Raw genomic sequence first — 18,569 nt, forward strand, 5'->3', positions numbered from 1 at the left:
TAAAATCTCAGTATGGGTGACCGTGCATGAGAAAACAAATCCAGTACATATTCCACGTTTTTTCCTTGAGAGCTGATTTTAGTTAAACACAACCCAGTCACTTTCTATTATTATAAACAGATTACACATCATGCTAAATGGAAATAACATGATTTTAAACACGCTATTTCAAGTATCATTTAAGGCACTACTATTTGTACTTACCCACATTGATCGCCCAGCCTCTATCAACAGCAAGTTTTCCTGCCTTCAGAAAATTACAGTGAGAACTTCATGAATTAACGAGGCAACCATTTAACACTGTCTGCTTCCCCCCCTCCAAAATGGAACACTTGGCATTTGAATATGCCCACTGAATTTTTGTGTGTTTTACCGCTGCAAGTCATTGAATCAGATTGCTGAATACAAACCATACAAAACTATCTTCAGCCTAATTGGTTGAAAAAAATTTTGGTATTTCATCTGCATTTAATTCTCTGGCAGTTGAACAGATCTACAACTGCACTTTACAGAGATGAACATAGACCTCTAGCAGACAAATGAAAAAGGGCAAGTACAATTGTTGGTACAAGTAAAAAAATAGCAAGAATCTCCCAATATCCTTCCTGTTCATGTAAAAACAGGAGAAACATTTAAGTAGAAATCCTGAAAATACAGATTAACATAGCTTCAAGCTGGGAGAGGGGACAGAAAAACACTACAGTATGAAGTGTCCTGTGACTTACTTTGAAAAATATATAACATGGCTTAGTATAGAATATTACCGATCCTTTTCCCCCTAGTACAGAAAAATTGTGCCTGTATCTTTTCTTTGACATCAGGTGACATTCAGGGAAGGGAAGGTATTGACACAGAAGAGATACACAGGGCTTAAATGATTAAATTTTAATTGAAGAACCTAACCTATTTTGGCCAGGAAGAGTCAACCAAGTGCTTCACTGCAGTATTCCCTAAGTGTCATATTAAAAAAAAAAGATATTACTAGAGATGCAACTAAAAAAAAAAGGAAAAACAGATTATTCTTTTCCATAATCATGGAAATAACGTATTACACATCATACATGAAAAGACAACATATTATCTGTGATTTAGTATACTTCCTAGAAATTCCTCACCAATAACCAAATCTTCCCAAATGTCCTGGTTGCAGCTGGGATGGAGTTAATTATCTTCTTAGGAGTTATGCCAGCGAAAAGACTGGAGGGGCACTAGGAACTGGGAGGGGACACGGCCAGGCCAGCTGACCCCAACCAGCCCAAGCAGCATTCCATACCATTCCCTACCATGGGACAGCAGCCTGGCACAGGTACCTGGGGGTGGCCGGGGCGGGGGTCGCTGCTCAGGACCGGCTGGGCATCGGTGGTGGCGGTGAGCAGCTGTGCACCACGTGTTTCCTTCCTCCTCTCCCTCTCGATTTTATTCTTTCCCTCCCCCTTTTCATTCTAATTGTTATTGTCGTCGTTGTTATTATTGTTCTTTCATTTTTACTCTGTTTCAATTACTAAACTGTTCTTATCTCAGCCCTCAAGTTTTACATTCCAGTTCTCCTCCCCATCCCTCTGGGTGAGGGGGAAGTGAGCAAGCGGCCGTGTGGTATTTAATTACCAGCCAGGATTAAGCCACAACACCATATCACTAAATCATTAAAAAGCACAGAAACTCAACAGGAATTTTCATGATAAATGGGACCATCAGGAATAGCAGAAGATTGTACTTCTGACTTGTACTGCACAAGTGTTATTATCTAATGAATCAAAACTGCTTGTAAAGTACGCATCCATTATCCCATAATGAAAAACAAAAAAGGAAAAAATAACAGTGTGTGGCATCAAGATCAATCCAAAAGTGATCAGTGATGTCATCCATATTTTAGGAGGCATGATACACAGACATAACAGACCACTATTGTCTCTCTCTGTTCCATGACCACATTTATAATACTAGTGAACACACATTTATGAATTAAACATAACACAAGCACAATGAAAAACATCACAAAACTATATGAGAGCATTGACTAGTTAGAACCAAGTTGAAAGAGAGTTTTTTAAATTTCATACACAGGTACTGTCAAGACCAACCCTCAAGAAATACAAGTTACAATACTAGGAAACTCTAGACCCTTCCCAATTACTTTTCTACCATTTCCTTCATTCCTCATAACTATTGCAGAGACAGACAGGGTAGCTATAATAAGACTATGCACATTCCTATTCGGACAGGACTTTGCAGACCAAAGCCCCGTATCTCAATAACCACTACTGACTGCAGTCAGAAATACAGCATAGAAGAGAAGACTGACCAGAGTCTGAAGTGATGCTGAAGGACTAAATGGAGACAGAACGGAGCTGCTTCTTTGGCTGTGAGTGACAACCAAGAATTTTTAAGCACCTTGAACTACATGAACCACATGAAACCAGAATTCTTTCTCTCTGCTGCTATCCAGTCTGTAACATCAGGCTTGGTTTGGTGGGGTTTTGTTTGTTTTTAAAAAAAAGAAGTCAAACCAGCCCGGAACTTCCCAGCAGTCCACTGAAAACAAGAGGACTACAGAGACAGCACCAAACTGGTTTTGCTGGTGTCTCCAGCTCCTGCTGATAAACTGCCAAAAGAAAGTATTCCAGGTGGTTTATTCAAGTTTGCATTAGGGAGACTCACTGTGTTCTGCTTTATTATCTCTGCTTTTGCCAGTTAACACCTACTAAAGTGGTTAGTGCTTTTTGTTATCTATATAACATATATATCTATATAACATAACCCAGTAAATCTAAAGATTTGTCCAGAACATAGCATGCTCTTTCCAAACTCATATACTTAAACTGTCCTTAAAGGTTGTTTTAACATTTTCAGTAGTTTATCTGGTTTTCTCATGCTTATGCAGGCTTTTAGGCTTCAACAAAAGCAGACATTGTTACACCGTACAAATACTTCCATGTATTTCCTTACCTCACTATTCTCTGACTTTAAATAACATGTACATCCATGAAGACAAAGCAACACAAGAGAATTAAAGCAGAACTAGGAAATAGGATTTAAGAGGCAAGAACAATAGTTGGAGAAGGAGTCCAAGTTGGGCAAGATATATACAATTTTTATTTTATAAAAAGACACTTGCCACTCACAAGCCTGAATTAAAACCAGACTCAGCAACCTGTAAGGATACTTGAACATGGTAAATGTCACAGGATTTACTATCGTCCTAATGATCTAGGAAGAAACCACTGGCCATTTTCATTTAACAGCTCAGAGCAATAAGCAGCATACTCATTTCATTACAATTTCAGCATCAAGAAAGTGACTTTTTCATGTTTCCCTCTACTATCCCCGTGTTCAAAAGCTTGCTAGAAATCGTCCTTTGCTACTATTAAAATTCTCACCTACGCTTCCCATCATAAACAGGATTTTTCTGAACACATGCGTATTTTGCAGCTACCCTGAGTACTTCACACTGTCACAAAGAACTACTTCATGTAAACATAACATTCCCCATTACAAACAATAAAATGCACCAGTCTGCAACACAGCTCTAACATGAGGACATACTCTTTAAGAGCTCCAGATTTTTAAATACCTGTGACCAGAATTTTGGATATTACACAGGGAGTTACAATGACATGCCTAAAACAATTAAATGGCACTGTTAAAAGATGTTTCTGAATCTTAACAGTAGATAACCAGTCACAAGTTGTCCAGTCCATTCTATTCCCTTCTCTACTACCTTTCGGTAACAAAAACCCCACAACTGGCAGAGTTACTTTTACATACGCACTTGTAAACACATCAGCTGGATGGGACACAGATTTAACAACAGAGTAAGAACCTGACTTTTTTTTCCTATAAAGAATCAGACACTGAGTAGCTCTATCATTAAAAAAGTAAATACAACAGAAAAGCAGCCTACTTCATCTTGCCTTAAAAAAATAAAATAAACTAGTAACAACTGGCTCTCTATTTTCATTTCACATAGTAAACCCAAGAGGGCTGAAACTTAACAGTGCCCAAATCCAGTTATACACACAAATGATAGTAACAACAGTTAATCTCAGGTCAGCCCCACAAAATTAAAGAAAACGTGGAGAACTGCTTCACTAAACGTTTGGGCTCACTCACATCATTCTAATAGGTCAGACACAGATTCAACCTTTTCGTTGTTTCTGAAAACCATGCTGCGCTGCCTTTTATGCACTAGTCACAGAAGAACTCTGCGTTATTATCTTTAATGAATTCTTGATACATCCACAAAGGTAAGCATTTAAAAATAAGAAACCTTGATTCCAGTGCAGATAACTAAGTACCTACATTTCTGTTGACAGAAATGGGAAGCTACCTATTAGCCTATTTCTGAAAATAATGCCATTACTTTATTATTCATTTATGCCTTCCCAGTCTCGCTCACCTTTAATATCTAGTGGATGCAATAAATTGTATTCTCACAGCTGGCACAGACCTACTCTGAAAGGTTTGCCAACTCACAGAATACTGTTCTTCAATAACTGGCTTCAAACAGATACCAAAAAAGCAACATGGGCTTCCATCCTTTTCACATGCACCCACTGTAACAGCTCCCTTCAGGAAGAAGAGCTAAAATGCAGCAAAGATCTATTTGCACCATAATATTAATGATTTCAGATAGGTTTCTTTGTCTTCCATTTACATAACATTTACAGCTCAGTGCCTGCGAAGAGAGATCAGAACTGCTACCACCTTCCTGCAGCACCACGCTGTATTGTTTCTGAACTCTAGCTCTAGTATGACAATGAATGATAAAAAGGGCAGAAAAGGTTCCATTAATTACCAGCTTACAATTATGAAGGCATCTTCTCCTTCTTGGCTCCATCTATTAACCATTTTCTTTCCTCCTACTTCCTCAGTATCTCTAATGGCAATCCTCATGCAAAATTAAATATCTGGCAACACTTGCACAGCTCTTCTGACCACAGCACTAATATAACTAAAGTAGAAAACAATTCTGTTAAGGTGAAATGGGCTACATCTCATTTGAGTTCAGCTGAGCTGCTTATGTAGTGTTTACAATAGAAAAAAATAGATGAACTTAACTTTAATCATTAAAATGAGCAAGGTGGTATGATTTTTAAATATAAACACTCACCTAGCCTCAAGAGCACCAAACCATGCATCTCTTCCCAGACAGTATTGAGCGGTTTGGTAAATATGTGCTTTACAAATTGGTTCTATACTACCAGTTTTGAAGCTTCCCGTTCCTAGAATTTGCCTGTATTTGAATGCTGTGCAAAACTAATTCAGTTTCTGCATTTGCCAAAGTCCTGCCATACCTATCACTGCTTGCCCAAGCCACCCCTCATTGTCTCTTATGCTTCCGCAAATTATAGACCATTAAACCGGGTATGTCCTTCACCTTGGCAGTGGCTAACAAGCAGCAAACTTTGCTCATGTTTAGGACTGCACACTAACTCACTTCCCTTGACAGGCCTCCAAGGCTGAAGCCTTTGAGCTATACAAAATATTACAACTCACAGGTTTATAGTTTTGATCAACAAGTTTAAATATGAGCGAAGTGAATCAAGAGCACCTTACCATTATTGTTCCTCCTGTCTGGGTTCGTAGAGGCTTCAAAACTTTTCTTTGAACAACGAAATTGGGAAGAAAGGCAACTGGTGGAATTTCTGTGATTGTAGCCACAACAAATGACCACTACAAGGAAGGGAAAAAAGGTTCCAATTAATGTAGCCTAATTTAATGATGATGTTTAGATCTTTCATCGGTTGCTATTTACTGAAAAGGAACTCACTGGTCCTTAGCAAGATTTTTAATATTTTTAGATAGAGGTGACCACAACAGTCCTTATTAGTAACTTCCAAAGAGGTTTGCCCTCGAGTTGTTAACTACGAGAACCATCCCTTTCAATCACCACCACTAAGTTTTTCAGATTTTAGCATCAAGTGGTAAGAAATCAGCAATTTTTCAGCAAGCTAGTATTTCAGAAAATCTAATACCCCTAGGATTGGGAGGAAGAACTGTAAAGCGTCCTTCAGCAGTACTAACAGCAAGCTACGCTTGATATATTGTTCAAACCTAAAATATCTTTTCCTGTGTCAAGTCAAAAGGATACACCAAGGAGAAAAGAAAAACAGACAACTCAACTAAGAAGTTCAAATACTTTAGTGAACACACAGTGCCAATTTTAGCATTGAGAACTGATTAAAATTTATTTAGCATATTAAAAACTTCTGGAAAATGTTTCAAGGAAACGTTTTGTTAAGAAGTCGTATCATCAAGAACACAATTTGAAGGTTAAAACACAAAATATTTGCAATATGTAAATGCTTTTTTTGCAAACACATAGAGATTATTCAAAGAACTTCTACAAACATTGCTACCAGCGATAACACTTCTAAATATATATCAAAACATAACTCACAAACAAGAATATAGCTCTTCAACCAATACTGAAACATTCAGGTACAGAGAATTTGACACCCTGTACAAGGATTCTGAATAGATCCTATTTTCTTCAACACTAGGAAGTTTAACTAGATTCAGTACATTCATTGCCTGATTACCACTAGCTGTCTGTTTACAAATGACAGGATGTACAAGTGGTCAATTTTAACCAACAACAATCACATGCCAATTTCAGAGTCCTCTGATATTCGAAAAATACCTTAAGATACTTTGGCTTCCCTGTTATCAGAGTTTCAAGTACAAAATACTGTTGGGTGGGGTGGAGGGGCGGCATCATTCATAATGTTCTTAACTACTAACCATATTTTGTCAACAGTTCATTTTAAGCTCTTACTACTTTTATATTTGTAAAGACATTATTCTGTTACCATACTATCAGCTCTACATCATTAACAAAGCACTTTAAATATTTTGTAATACAGTCAACCTTGATAAAGGTCCTTTTACAGTATCTTTTCACTTTTAAACAAGCACAATGAAAAAAACCCCTAGATTCAATCCTGTTGTTCTAAAATGGAATTGGAAAGGTCACATTTGGATAAAATAAATTTTGACCTCAAATGCAAACAATAATCAAACAAAAACAAAATTTGAGGAAGAAAAATTTTAACAGTTTTAAAAAAAATTTAATCTCAACAGGAAGAAGGGGAAACAACAAAGACCCAAATTAACACATAAGCTGCTGCAGGTTTTTAAGTGAAAGCAAGAAAACCACACATGGTAGAAGTAAAGAGTAAGCAAAGCCTTCTCTTTACAGCTGAGAACATTTACAGAACAGTACCAAGCCCAAAGACATTCACAGCTACAGACTTGGTCCTTTACTATGTTTATGTAATTCCTTACATACAGGGGAAAAGTCATCTGACTATGAGGAAAGTCTTGGGGTTCAAGAATGCAGCTACAGACTAAAGAAAATGCTTCTCAAAACACACCACTATATTAACAGAGAACACACTGCCTCAAACTGTGGATAGTTTCGCACTTTTTTCCTTCAGTGTGTTAATTTTGTTTTCCAACATTTCCTGCAATAAAATCTCAGAACTACATATATACTCAAAAAAGAAATCAAAATTAATTGGTTTTATATAACTGTATAGTTTTTCATGTTGTAAAAATAAAAATTATTTTCAATCTGTGAGGACTACATTAATTACATTTTTCAGGCAATCAGTTGGCTTCCATAACACAAGCCTTCACATGCATTAGTTTTCTTTGAAAGAGAACAAACCCTTCATTTTTTTTATTTACAATCATTATTTTTTGTATTCTAATTGCATATACCAGAAAAATATCAGTTACTATTTCTTTTGGTAGATACTTGCTCTCAGCCATCATCAAATTACTGAATCTCTTAAGACAGTTTTGTAGACATGTAATTATTTAACTTAACAGAAATTAAAACTTGGTCTGGATTCAGGGAAGAAAAATAATCACAGATAAACACTATTCGATAACATGCCTTCACTTACTCTTTTTAGTTATCAACTCCATTTAACTTCTCCATTTCATTTGCTAATATCGTAAGACTTGTTAAATTATTCACCTTCCTGTGTTCTGGATAAATAATTCAATGTATGAATTTAAGTTTCAGTTTTCAAAAAAAATTCACTCCCTTATTTCTTAGAAGGAATGAAGAAGTCAGGTTAACCCTTTACCAGGTACATTTTGCTTTAACACATGCCTTGTACTGTATTAACTACTAGGCAGTATCATTAATTGTGTCGAAGTGTAACACTAAACCAAGATGTTACCCCAAAACCACAACCAAACAAAACCAAAAAAACCCAAACAACTTAAAGTATTCTTAATTTTCCTTGCTTAAACCCAAACTCTGTAACAACATACACATTTAATGAGGCTATTCTAGCAGGACTTTACTTATAAAGTATTACTACTATTAACTTTAATTCCTTAACTATGAGAACTCTTTTTAGTGAGGTTAAATGACCTAAAAAACTGTTAGTGTTCAAGGACTAAAAGTTAAACTGAAAAACTAATATTAGGAAGATAAAGCTAAAGTAGTTGGCTTTTGTGCTGATACATTCTGAGTTAATACAAGCAGCACATTAATGATCAAAACCAACCTCTGGTGTGTTGCCTTTTGTTATGCATTCATTTCATTTCAATATTATAAAATAGCCAACCTGTCAATTTTTTTAAAAAAGAAAATAATGAAATTTTGTTCTTTAGTATCTAGATTTACACTGTGTTTAAATCTTTGATATGCTCCTGCAGCTAGTTCCAGCTTCAAGGGAAAATTCACAGACCTAGAAGTCTAACACCACGCAATTAACATGATTATATATTTAGAAGCTTGCCTGAGTCTATCTTCATATAAAGAAAGTATGGTTTTCGCTTGAATTAACGTAAGATAAAATCATAAAGGAGAGTAGGAAGCTTGTAATTTTCACAAAAATTTCCAGGGCAAGTTATGAACGCACTAAGATTAGTAGAAACTGATGACAGCCAGGTGACACACCCAAGAAAATGAAGCAGACAAAAAACAATTTTGGTGCATCAGTCTCCCAACCAAGGAGTTGATAACACTAAAAAGAAACTAACAACTGTCAACCAAATGCGACCTTATTCTTAAGAGAGAGGTTTGCTAGTTGCTTTAGCTGCCAAGGATGCCCTACAGCATTTGCACAGCTGTTTAAATACTGAAACATGTCAGACCTTGTACCCTGTGACTATTCTTGTTCAGTGTTTTCTCCAAATATACTCAAATATTATTATCTTGACAAAATATTTTTGTATATTCTTAAAGACCTTTACTGACACATTAACAGTTACATGAAAATTTAGGTAAAAAGGATCAAATACATGTATCTGCCCTCATGACCTTTTAAATTAATGTTTTACAGCAAAGCACCACTTGCCTAATAAATCTGTCATTAATGACGTTTGAAAAAAATTGAGCAAGGAAAAAACACAATGTAGGGAGGAAACAGAGACAACAAACAACAGCACAAGAACTGCATGAACTGAGGAACTGGACAGAAAAATTTTAAGCGCTTCTGAAGATGCCCATCTTATCCAAACCAAAACCACACTTCCAGCTGCCAAGCCACCTGTGGTTACTATTGCAATGCACACAGCCCAAGATGCATTCTGTGCTGGCTGCACACCTGAAAGTCACAAGTATTACAGGCTGAACCAACTAATTTACTAGCCTGCTTCTACTTCCTTCATTCCTGAGAGCCCTAACACCTTCCCAGGCAGGCTGCCAGTACCACATTGTGACAAACAGGCAGGGACCTCTGGTCTCTTGGCAGATGTGCTCACATGACCGGGCAAGTGTCAAAGCACACAAGCACCAGAAAATACTCCCTATAATCACATCACTCCACTGTTCACTAGGCATAAAAAATTACACTTATATTAAAATGATTAACTTTTTATTTGTAAACCCACATAATTTTCAAATCTATAAAACATTAAAATGTAAAAACTTAATTGATTGATCACATGGTCTGAAACTAGCTTTAACCTCACTGCCTATCTCCTTCAAAGTTTCAGAACTTTGATATGCTGGAAATTCATTACTTTACGTAACACTAGAAAAAGGCAGTAAAGTGGAAAAGTACTGCAAGCATATTATCCAAAGTCCAGTCATTTCCTTAGAGATCCAGATTCTTCAAAGGAATAACTGAGGGGGAATCACCTCAATTCAAAAGGTCAAATTTTGTTGTAAGGACTAGTCATATTACCTATAGCAGGGAAACAGGAGATCTTCCTTCCAACACAGGACTGATTTCCAGTACAGTTTGTTCTACTTTGTGCACACCCTTCTGTTTCTCTTCAGCCAGCCCCCGGCCAGCTGCTGCTGCTGCTAAGATACTACACACCACCTCTTCTTACAAGCGTATGGAATTTCCTACCAAATTCATGCTCAAATTTTAAATGGAGAATACTCAAGTAATTAATTATTTTAAGAGACCTAGGCATTCCCAGAAACACAAGCACCTTTGTTGTCTTCAGAGCTGATCTAACACAGAACTATGCCATTTACTGGTAAATTTGTATTTTTCTGGATTTAAAAGAAAACCAAAACAAATAACAAAGAAGACTTGGGATGAGGCAACATGGATGGTACCCACAGCCTTTTCATGTCAAGCCACATTATTTTTCATTTGCAACTAAGGATTTTTATCTTCGCTTCTTGGCAGGAATTTACTGGCGTGACTAGTACAACATCCTCCAGTTTTTGCAGTTGCAGGAAATACTCTCTCAAGAAAAGGGGAAGGGGAGATACACAACTAAACACATCTGAATGCACCAAGACACAAACTATATAGACAATTCCCTATGAAGCCATCCTGCAGGTACTAAAAATATTATTATGGTATTCCAAAGTAAGCTATGCACATTACTACACCCTGCTTCAAAGAAGTGATTCAGTAAAAAGAGGTGGGTGGCTCTGTGGAATTAAAAGCTCAGTATCAAGAACAGCTGCAATAAGTTCACATCTAAGGATGTACGAAATTGCACTAACTTTATAGCACTGAATGAGGAAGCATAAGAGAACTCGGAAAAAGAGTGTAAAAAGTTCACACAAATAGGTCTCTTACACACAAAAATAAAATATTCCAGAAATAGAAGTACAAGGACTCTTTCACTGTGGAAGGGCAAAGGTGACTCAAAATAACTTATTCTGAATATGAACTGGAAGATTATTTTTCACGCAAATCCCTTCTCTGCCCTCTAAATAAAGAGTTTCAAAATAAAAGCAACGTCACCTGTGCTCATCTATCATCCAATTCCACCTACAGACAACTGAATATATTCAGAAACAGAGATCTCACATGTTTATGTGTTAAAGTTACACTGAAGTTTAACAAATGGATGTTTCACTTAGAAATACCCAATGAAAGCTCTTTATCCCCTGTGAATATGTAATCCTGTATGAACTGGTATTGGAAACCTTCACACACAGGTAACATGCAAGGTTATGCCCCTACACTGATCCTTCTACTCTCTCCACACTCCCCTACACTGGCAGTGTCTAAGTATGAAGCCAGTACTTCCCCGCACAACAGAATCCCTGCACAGATGCTCCTTTGAGATTACATAAAGCCCAAACCCATAAAACAATACTTGCTTTATAAAACATCAGATTAAGTACTCCTTTTTAGTGCTCTCCAATGTTTTTTCAATTGCAGAACTGCATTTTACCAAAGTAAATCAAGATTTACATTTTTGAAACTAAAACCCTGGTACAAAGGAGAATATTATCTACATCTCAAACATTAAAATCTTCCTTGTGTTCATTTAACCTTCCTGAAATATCATTTCAGGTCACCTGTGGAGCATGGTAGACCCTCTACACTATGAATTGCCTACCATTTCTATGTTTTTCTTTCAGTATTCTCAATGACAATGTTACCGATATCAAAATACACCATCCCATAATCTGTAATCTTGACTCTAAAACAAATCCAGTAGGATATCTGTTGCCTTTGACACTAATTCCAGACAGTTTGCTTGAAAAACACTTTAATATGTACAGCACCTTTAATTTATTAAGGTAGCGCCTTGTGTGAACAACCAAGAGATCTTCATCAGTAGCTTCCCGTGCCTGTACAATCAAGTCATCTGCAATTAGTTTTTCTTCTGAAACAGGAGAGAAATAACAATTGGCATTGTATACCACTGCTTAACTTCCTATATTCCACCCTGCCAAAGAAGCTGCTTTGACCTTTACGTGATAAATTCATCTGTAATGTAAAGCACTGAAACAACTTTTGTTTACTCAGAGTTTACTAATTTCCCAAATACATATCCTCTATACATATTAAGCTATTAAAGTAGCATGTATATCCTAAATTCTGATACACTCTGAAAGCTTTCTGTAAACATGGTAACTTCTTGTTTAAACTGAAAGAAGAGACAGGTAGTCACAGCAGACGGACAGACACAAAAGAATCACAAGACTCCTTACAGTCTAGGGCATGACATACTGGGGAAACGTTGGTGCTCATACCATCAAATACTCATCATTTTTAAACATGCTTTAATTCCACAGATGACACTAATACTTAATTCCCTACATCAGAGTAGAATTAAAAAAAAAAACCAAACCCAAACAAAATAATTGCCTGGATGTTCATAGAAGCAAACATGCTTAATTAGGGTATTTCTGTCACACCCCTACCTCCATTTGATTTCAAGAAATACTAATGACAGCAATTATTTCTTCCCCTTAGAGAGCAAAAGGTAGTTTATTTTAAAACCTAGTTTTATAAGAGCAAGGTACAAAATATCACTCCAAGATTTCAGAATGTGATTATAGACAATACATTTGAACACATACATCTGGGCATACTCGCCAGAAAGTTCAAATTAGGGTCAACTACAAAAGCCAAGCAGTGCAGAAAAACAATGCTGTTTTGCATATGATCACTACAAACAACAGATACAAGGCATCATGCTGATCTTCCCAGACAAATTTTGATATTTAACTGCTGCATGGCTGCAGTCTTCTAAGACCGTAACTTTTTTCTAACTTTATACTTGGAGGAGGAAGAAAGCAACTCACAAATGTGAGAGATTTTGTTCTGAAGTGTTATACAAGAATGGCACCTGCAACAATATTTGTTTTGGCAAGCTTACATCTCTCCTGACTGAGCCTTGAGAAACATTTCATTCACTGGTGTCAGACAGAAAGCCAAACTGCTAACAGTTTCATTCTTGACGAAGGAGAAGGTAACTGTAGAAAGACTTTCACTGGTAATTTGCTAGAAGATGATAGGGAACAGTGTACGTCAGCTGTTGCCAAGAGTTGTCAAAGAGCCAGAGAAAACCAAGAGCACCTTAAGGTATCCTGTGGCTTCTCTCCTTCACAAAGCAAGGAGAGTAAAACAATTGGGAAAACTGATTTTTTTGTGAAAGAGTAAAGAGTGGACACCACGCAGAAAAGAGCTAGAGGAAAAGACGACACAGAGCAGGAGCAGAAAGGCAAAGGTTTTGATTAGTTAAGAAAACAGCCATCGAACCCAAGACTTAATTAAGGTTGACAGAGGGAAGATCCAAAACTCAGCTACTAAATGGAGTGTTAGAATTTGTTTAGCCTTGGCTAAATTAATACAAGACAGCCTAAAGCCAGAAGGGCAATACTTCCAACTGCAAAAGACCATCAGTTGAAGGAGTCATCAACCACATAAATGGAAGAGGCCTGGCTCTTGGACCACCTTTGCCTTGGCCAGAGAAAAAGCCCTTTTTTTTTTTTTTTTAACTTGATCACAAGCTTAAACTTTAGAAGAAGAGATTCCAAGATTTTATAGGCCCTGATCCCAATCTTGGTTCTTACATTTGTACTTCCTTAATGTGTTTCTGCCTTTATCTTCCAACAGCAATGAGCACCATCACAAAGCATTCTGCCTGTCACCAGAGGTGTTTCAAAGCTCTTCCCAAACATTATCAGAGTAATATCATAAGGTTGATAAAGAATGGATTTATACAAGCTGCACTTATCTTTCAGCCTGGAAAGTGCCATTTGCCGCCAACACACTGTCTGCAGTCCAAGTTGAATAACTGAGTTACACGCAGCAACAAACCAGTCCTTAACACCTGTAGTTTCACAAGCCACAAGGAATGACCCTGCTCTTGCTACACCAGGTGTTAAGCAATGGCAGCACAAGGCTATAGCAAGCTATACAAAGTACTCCCAAACTGCAATTCAGATCTTGCAAGCTAGACCATTTGTAAGCTTGCAGCCAACACAGGAAGGATTTTCCATTCACTGATACAAAACTGAAGTCCACGTCCTGTTTTAGAGCCAGGCTTGGTCCTCTAAAGAAAGACAAAACTGTAACTGCAAACAGCAGCTATCCTCAAGAGGAAACTTAAAAGGAAATATTGCTCTCATACATCAATCTAGAACTGAAAGTCTTTGAATCGTTAAAAACCTGTTAAGTATTAAAACATGGCACCCTGTGCTACGTCCATAAGGCTCTAGCATTCTGCACCTAACGGGCTAGGCTGCAAGTCAAGATTCTGGTGCTTACTGAGAATTATTTCCATCTCTGAAGATGTCCTGTATGAATGTTTCTTGTAAAAGCCAAGCAATGAAATTCTGCTTACTTCATGCTTTCATTCAAATCACAAAGACCAGAAATATTTCAAGATGGTCTAAAACATCGCTATGCTCATATTTTTCCCTCCTCCTTTTTACTCAGTCTTGTAAAGCTCTGGGCCAGATCTAAATGACACAAACTAGTTACTCTGACCAGTACTATTCTGCCTCTGGGGAGAAAAATAATTTCATGAACTTGAATTTTGAATCACATTTTAGTCTTCATAAACAGCATGACAAAGCTGAAACCAAAATTGTGGGTTCATTTAATGGAGCACGCTACAAAATACATTTTCAAAGGACTGTGAAACAAACCTTTGTATTAAAAAGCACTGGTGTGGTATGTTTGCTCTAACATTACAATTTCATCATTTAAATACTTCACAGACAAGATCTTCACCACCATGTAACACAACATCCAAACCACCTCAGAAATCCCACTATCAATTTAACTTGTTAATATTTAAGTCTGCAAATATATAAGAATACTAAAGCACTCCAGATATGATTAAAGGACATGGCTTAAATCTACAGAATGAGCAATGAAGATGTAAAGTCACTATTACAGTGGCAATTATTAATGTCTGCACTAATTACATAATTCCTATTAGCTTTTGTGCAAATGTTGGTCTAAGAGGTATCTTCTGTTATTTTACCTTTCAAGAAGTTGATTACTTTTCCCCATTTCCCTGCATCGAATGGATGCAGTTTCTCAAGTCCCATGAACGTGATGTTGTAGTCTGGAGAATATACGATAGGCCAGCATGCCGATGGAGGATCCTCATACAACTCAGTTCTGTGAGGCCTTGAAAAGCCAAAAAGAAACTAGTCACCATTTTTAGCAACTGTTTACAAAGCTGATTTTTTTTTCTTCACTACAATCCTAAATTAAAAATTAGAATCCTTACTAATACCAACTTTGTATTAGGAACGGTTCCCAAGGATGCTATTTCCAATGGTTACTGAAGGAAAAATTTGGTTGTTTCCCTGACCCTGCTGCTGAGGAGCAGTTAGAGTAACATCCCTCACTTCCAACCATTACAGTTAAACTCTTGACCTGACCAGTAGTGGGGGAAAAAAAAGAGTAACTGAAGGCTGAAGAACATACTAATGAGTTATGCACATAAAGATCATCGCAGACTTTAATGGAAACATGGGATTCACTCCCCTCATGTGTCCAAGTTCATCAAGCAGCACCTCTACCTTAGAATGTGAATCCAGTTTTACAAACATCACCTTCAACAAATGTGTTACTAGACCCACATTTTAGAGTCTGTATCAAAACACAATTGAAAAAAACAAAGTACGCTGCTCATAGACACGACACTTTAACACCACTAGGTTGGAAAGATTTCTAGGATCCCTTCCTAGGAGCAAGAGATCATTTTGTGACCAGCTCAGCACCAGTAAAGAGGTTTGTATTTGTGTAGAGCGCAACCACAGAACAGGGTCTCAGCTCTAGAACTCATGCCAGTGACCCTTAACCGATGTTTCTCTTTACCCCCAGCCCGAAGTCTTGTATTCTCCAAACACGAGGAGAGAAGGCACAGCCAGCTCAGAGCCCTCCTTGACAAGCCGTTAAAGGGAGGGTCTGCCAGCGCCATGCCCTGCGCTCACAGAGGCACACGCCAGCACCCCAGGGACACCTGCGCGCTGACCGCTCAGCCTGTCCCAGCAGCTGAGGCCGCCCTGCCCTGCCCGCTCTCCCTCCCTCGGAATTAGCTGAACTTTGCAAAAGATTTCCACGCTCACTGAGCAAGACAGAAGGCCCTTTGTCAGGTGAACAATACAGACATAAACACCCTTACTGCCAGCGTAAACATGCTCAAAAACACCCTTTTAAAATCTCGTTAAAAACAAAACGGAACACATTAACCAAACACGAAAACAAAGGAGGTTTTTCACCAGAGCCCCGCAGCGCGCACGCCTCCCGAAGCCCGAGCCCGGCTCCTCGGCCCCTTCCCGCGTCCACGCACGGGCCGCTACGCGCCCCCGGCCCCTTCCTCCCCCCGCCTACCACCGGGCCGCGGCCCCGCGGGCAGGGGACGTTCCCGACACCCTCCCCGGCTGACAACGGGACGCCCCAGTGGGAGGCGGCCGGCCTGCCGACAGCGCGGCGGCTCCCCACGGCTTTCCGCCGCTGCTCTCAGGCGGCCCAAGCCGGCCGATACCGACGCAGGCGGAGGGAGGCTGGGCCCGCGGCGGCGAAGCGACGCTGCCGCTGTCCCTGGGGCTCCGTGGGCGCACCCGGCGGCCCTGCACGTAGGAAGGAGCGGGCCGCGGGCACCGAAGTCCGGCAGGCCTCAGACAGGCACTGCTCGCCGCATCGAGAATCGCCTCCCACCGACCAAGCAACTCCCCTGGCCCGGCGGTACTCACATCCCCGCGCCTTCCGCGGCCGCACTGACCACGCCAGGCCACGCCGCGCAGCGAACCGCGGGCCCGGCGGGCCGGCACCGCCAACCCCACGGCCCCGCCCCGCTGCTGGGCGGTGACACACGGAGGGCCGGGCGGCGGGGCCCGTGCGGAGCCTCTGCGGGGGCGGAGCGCTGCTGCCCGGGGGGGCGGGGCCCTGTGGGGGGTGGGGCGAGGGGGCCCTGCGGAGCTCCTGAGCGGGCGGCACGGCGAGGGGTGGGGACAGCTCTCGCCCGTGGAAGAATCCAGGGTTGTGCTGTAACGGCTGCGGGAAAAGTTTTTGCCGCCATCTTATACGTGGCCACCGAGGATGGTGCAAGACCAAGCGGGCGTTTGGTGGGGGATCCGAGGTGTCTCGGGAAGGGCCGTGGGTCTGACGTGGGATTTAGAAAGACTCGACCCCAGTGTTCGGTTTTTGCATCAGCTACTGCCGTGATTTTATATCAAGGGCCTCAAAGCGATTCCACACACACACACAAAAAAAAATTGGACAGGAAAATACGATTCTCATTATAAAATAAATCAACAAGCTGTGGGTAGGTGCAGAGACATGGCATGTCAGCAGCAGAATGAGGAAAATTAAGGTGAAACTGTGCTGTTACCGAACTGAGCAACAGAACGCCTGCTGATTATGTCAGGTCTGGATTCCCCCAAGGAACATGATCCCTAAATTCAGGCACACCAGAAAAATCAGCTAGTTGCAAGCCAAGAGCCAATATCTAAGTGTACTTTACTAATCCTGCCTGAACACATACAAAAAGCATTTCTTACGCAGTCATACACCTAAATCAATAAACCATAATGAAAAATGGTCCATTAATAGCAGCAGTATCTATCACACCAAGGATAAATGTACAGAAATGTACTGAGAAGCACTCTTTTTCTCTGAGGAGTAATGTCGTCTGTTATCAGAGTTCCAGATAAATGTTGGTGTGAGGTCCCTGTGAGGCGAGTCCCGCCCAGCAGCCGCCCGCCACAGGGCCCGGCCCAGCCCCTCGGCCGCAGCACCCTGAGGAAAACCTGCTTCAGGAAGGGTGAAACACCACGGAGACAAGAGTTGTGAGGGAAAAAAATGTGAGGCAGGGCCCTGCGAGCACGGAGGACGGAGGGCAGGGAAGGAGGGAGCTGCAGGCGGGGGATTGCCCTGCAGCCCCTGGAGGGGACGCCTGTGCCCCCGAGGGATCGCAGCCCGCGGCGGGCACTGGCGCTGGAGCCGGGGAGAAGCGCGGGCGGGAAGGAACGGCAGCGAGGAGCTGCCATGAGCTGAGCAGCCCCCCCTTCCCCGGCGCCACCCGGAGGGGGCAGAGGAGGCGGGTGACGCGAGAAAATACAGTGAAAAACCTAAAACTCTACAGGCAGGAGGTGTATAGATAACAGGAACCATCAAGAGGCAGGCAGGAGCCTCACTGGCTGCGAGAGAAGGTCTGAGGCTCGGGCCGCTCAGCACTTCAGAAGGGACAATCAGTACAGGTGCAGATGGGCTCCACAAGAATGTAAATCAGTAGCCTTCTGGCAAAGGATGTGCTAATCGCTAAAAGAAAAACTACTGAAGTGATAAGACTCAAGGACACTAGGATAAAATAATTGTGGAAGTGGTAGATAACAAATGCCACCCCCCCCCTGCCCCGAAGAAGAG

General features: G+C 40.3%; 2 protein-coding genes across 8 annotated transcripts in view; one reads left to right on the forward strand and one right to left on the reverse strand.

The window, feature by feature from the left end:
• Positions 1-18,569, forward strand: part of LOC119147491 (vegetative cell wall protein gp1-like) — a 516,692-nt gene that overhangs the window by 25,995 nt on the left and 472,128 nt on the right. The window lies entirely within an intron of this gene.
• Positions 7-17,026, reverse strand: HDAC11 (histone deacetylase 11). 4 transcript variants are annotated; one of them, XM_037386611.1, is made up of 6 exons: positions 16,898-17,026; positions 15,175-15,323; positions 11,957-12,057; positions 5,557-5,673; positions 904-950; positions 163-247 (listed from the first exon to the last, which is right to left on the reverse strand). In XM_037386611.1, coding segments are annotated over exons 1-5 (384 nt in total). In that variant the 5' UTR covers positions 16,900-17,026; the 3' UTR covers positions 163-247; positions 904-935. The 4 variants fall into 4 exon arrangements, with proteins under 4 accessions (XP_037242506.1, XP_037242507.1, XP_037242509.1 ...); XM_037386609.1 differs by lacking the exon at positions 904-950 and having other exon boundaries at positions 7-243; XM_037386610.1 differs by lacking the exon at positions 904-950 and having other exon boundaries at positions 7-247.

The sequence above is a fragment of the Falco rusticolus genome, chromosome 4 (genome assembly GCF_015220075.1).
Source record: "Falco rusticolus isolate bFalRus1 chromosome 4, bFalRus1.pri, whole genome shotgun sequence".
NCBI lineage: Eukaryota > Metazoa > Chordata > Aves > Falconiformes > Falconidae > Falco > Falco rusticolus.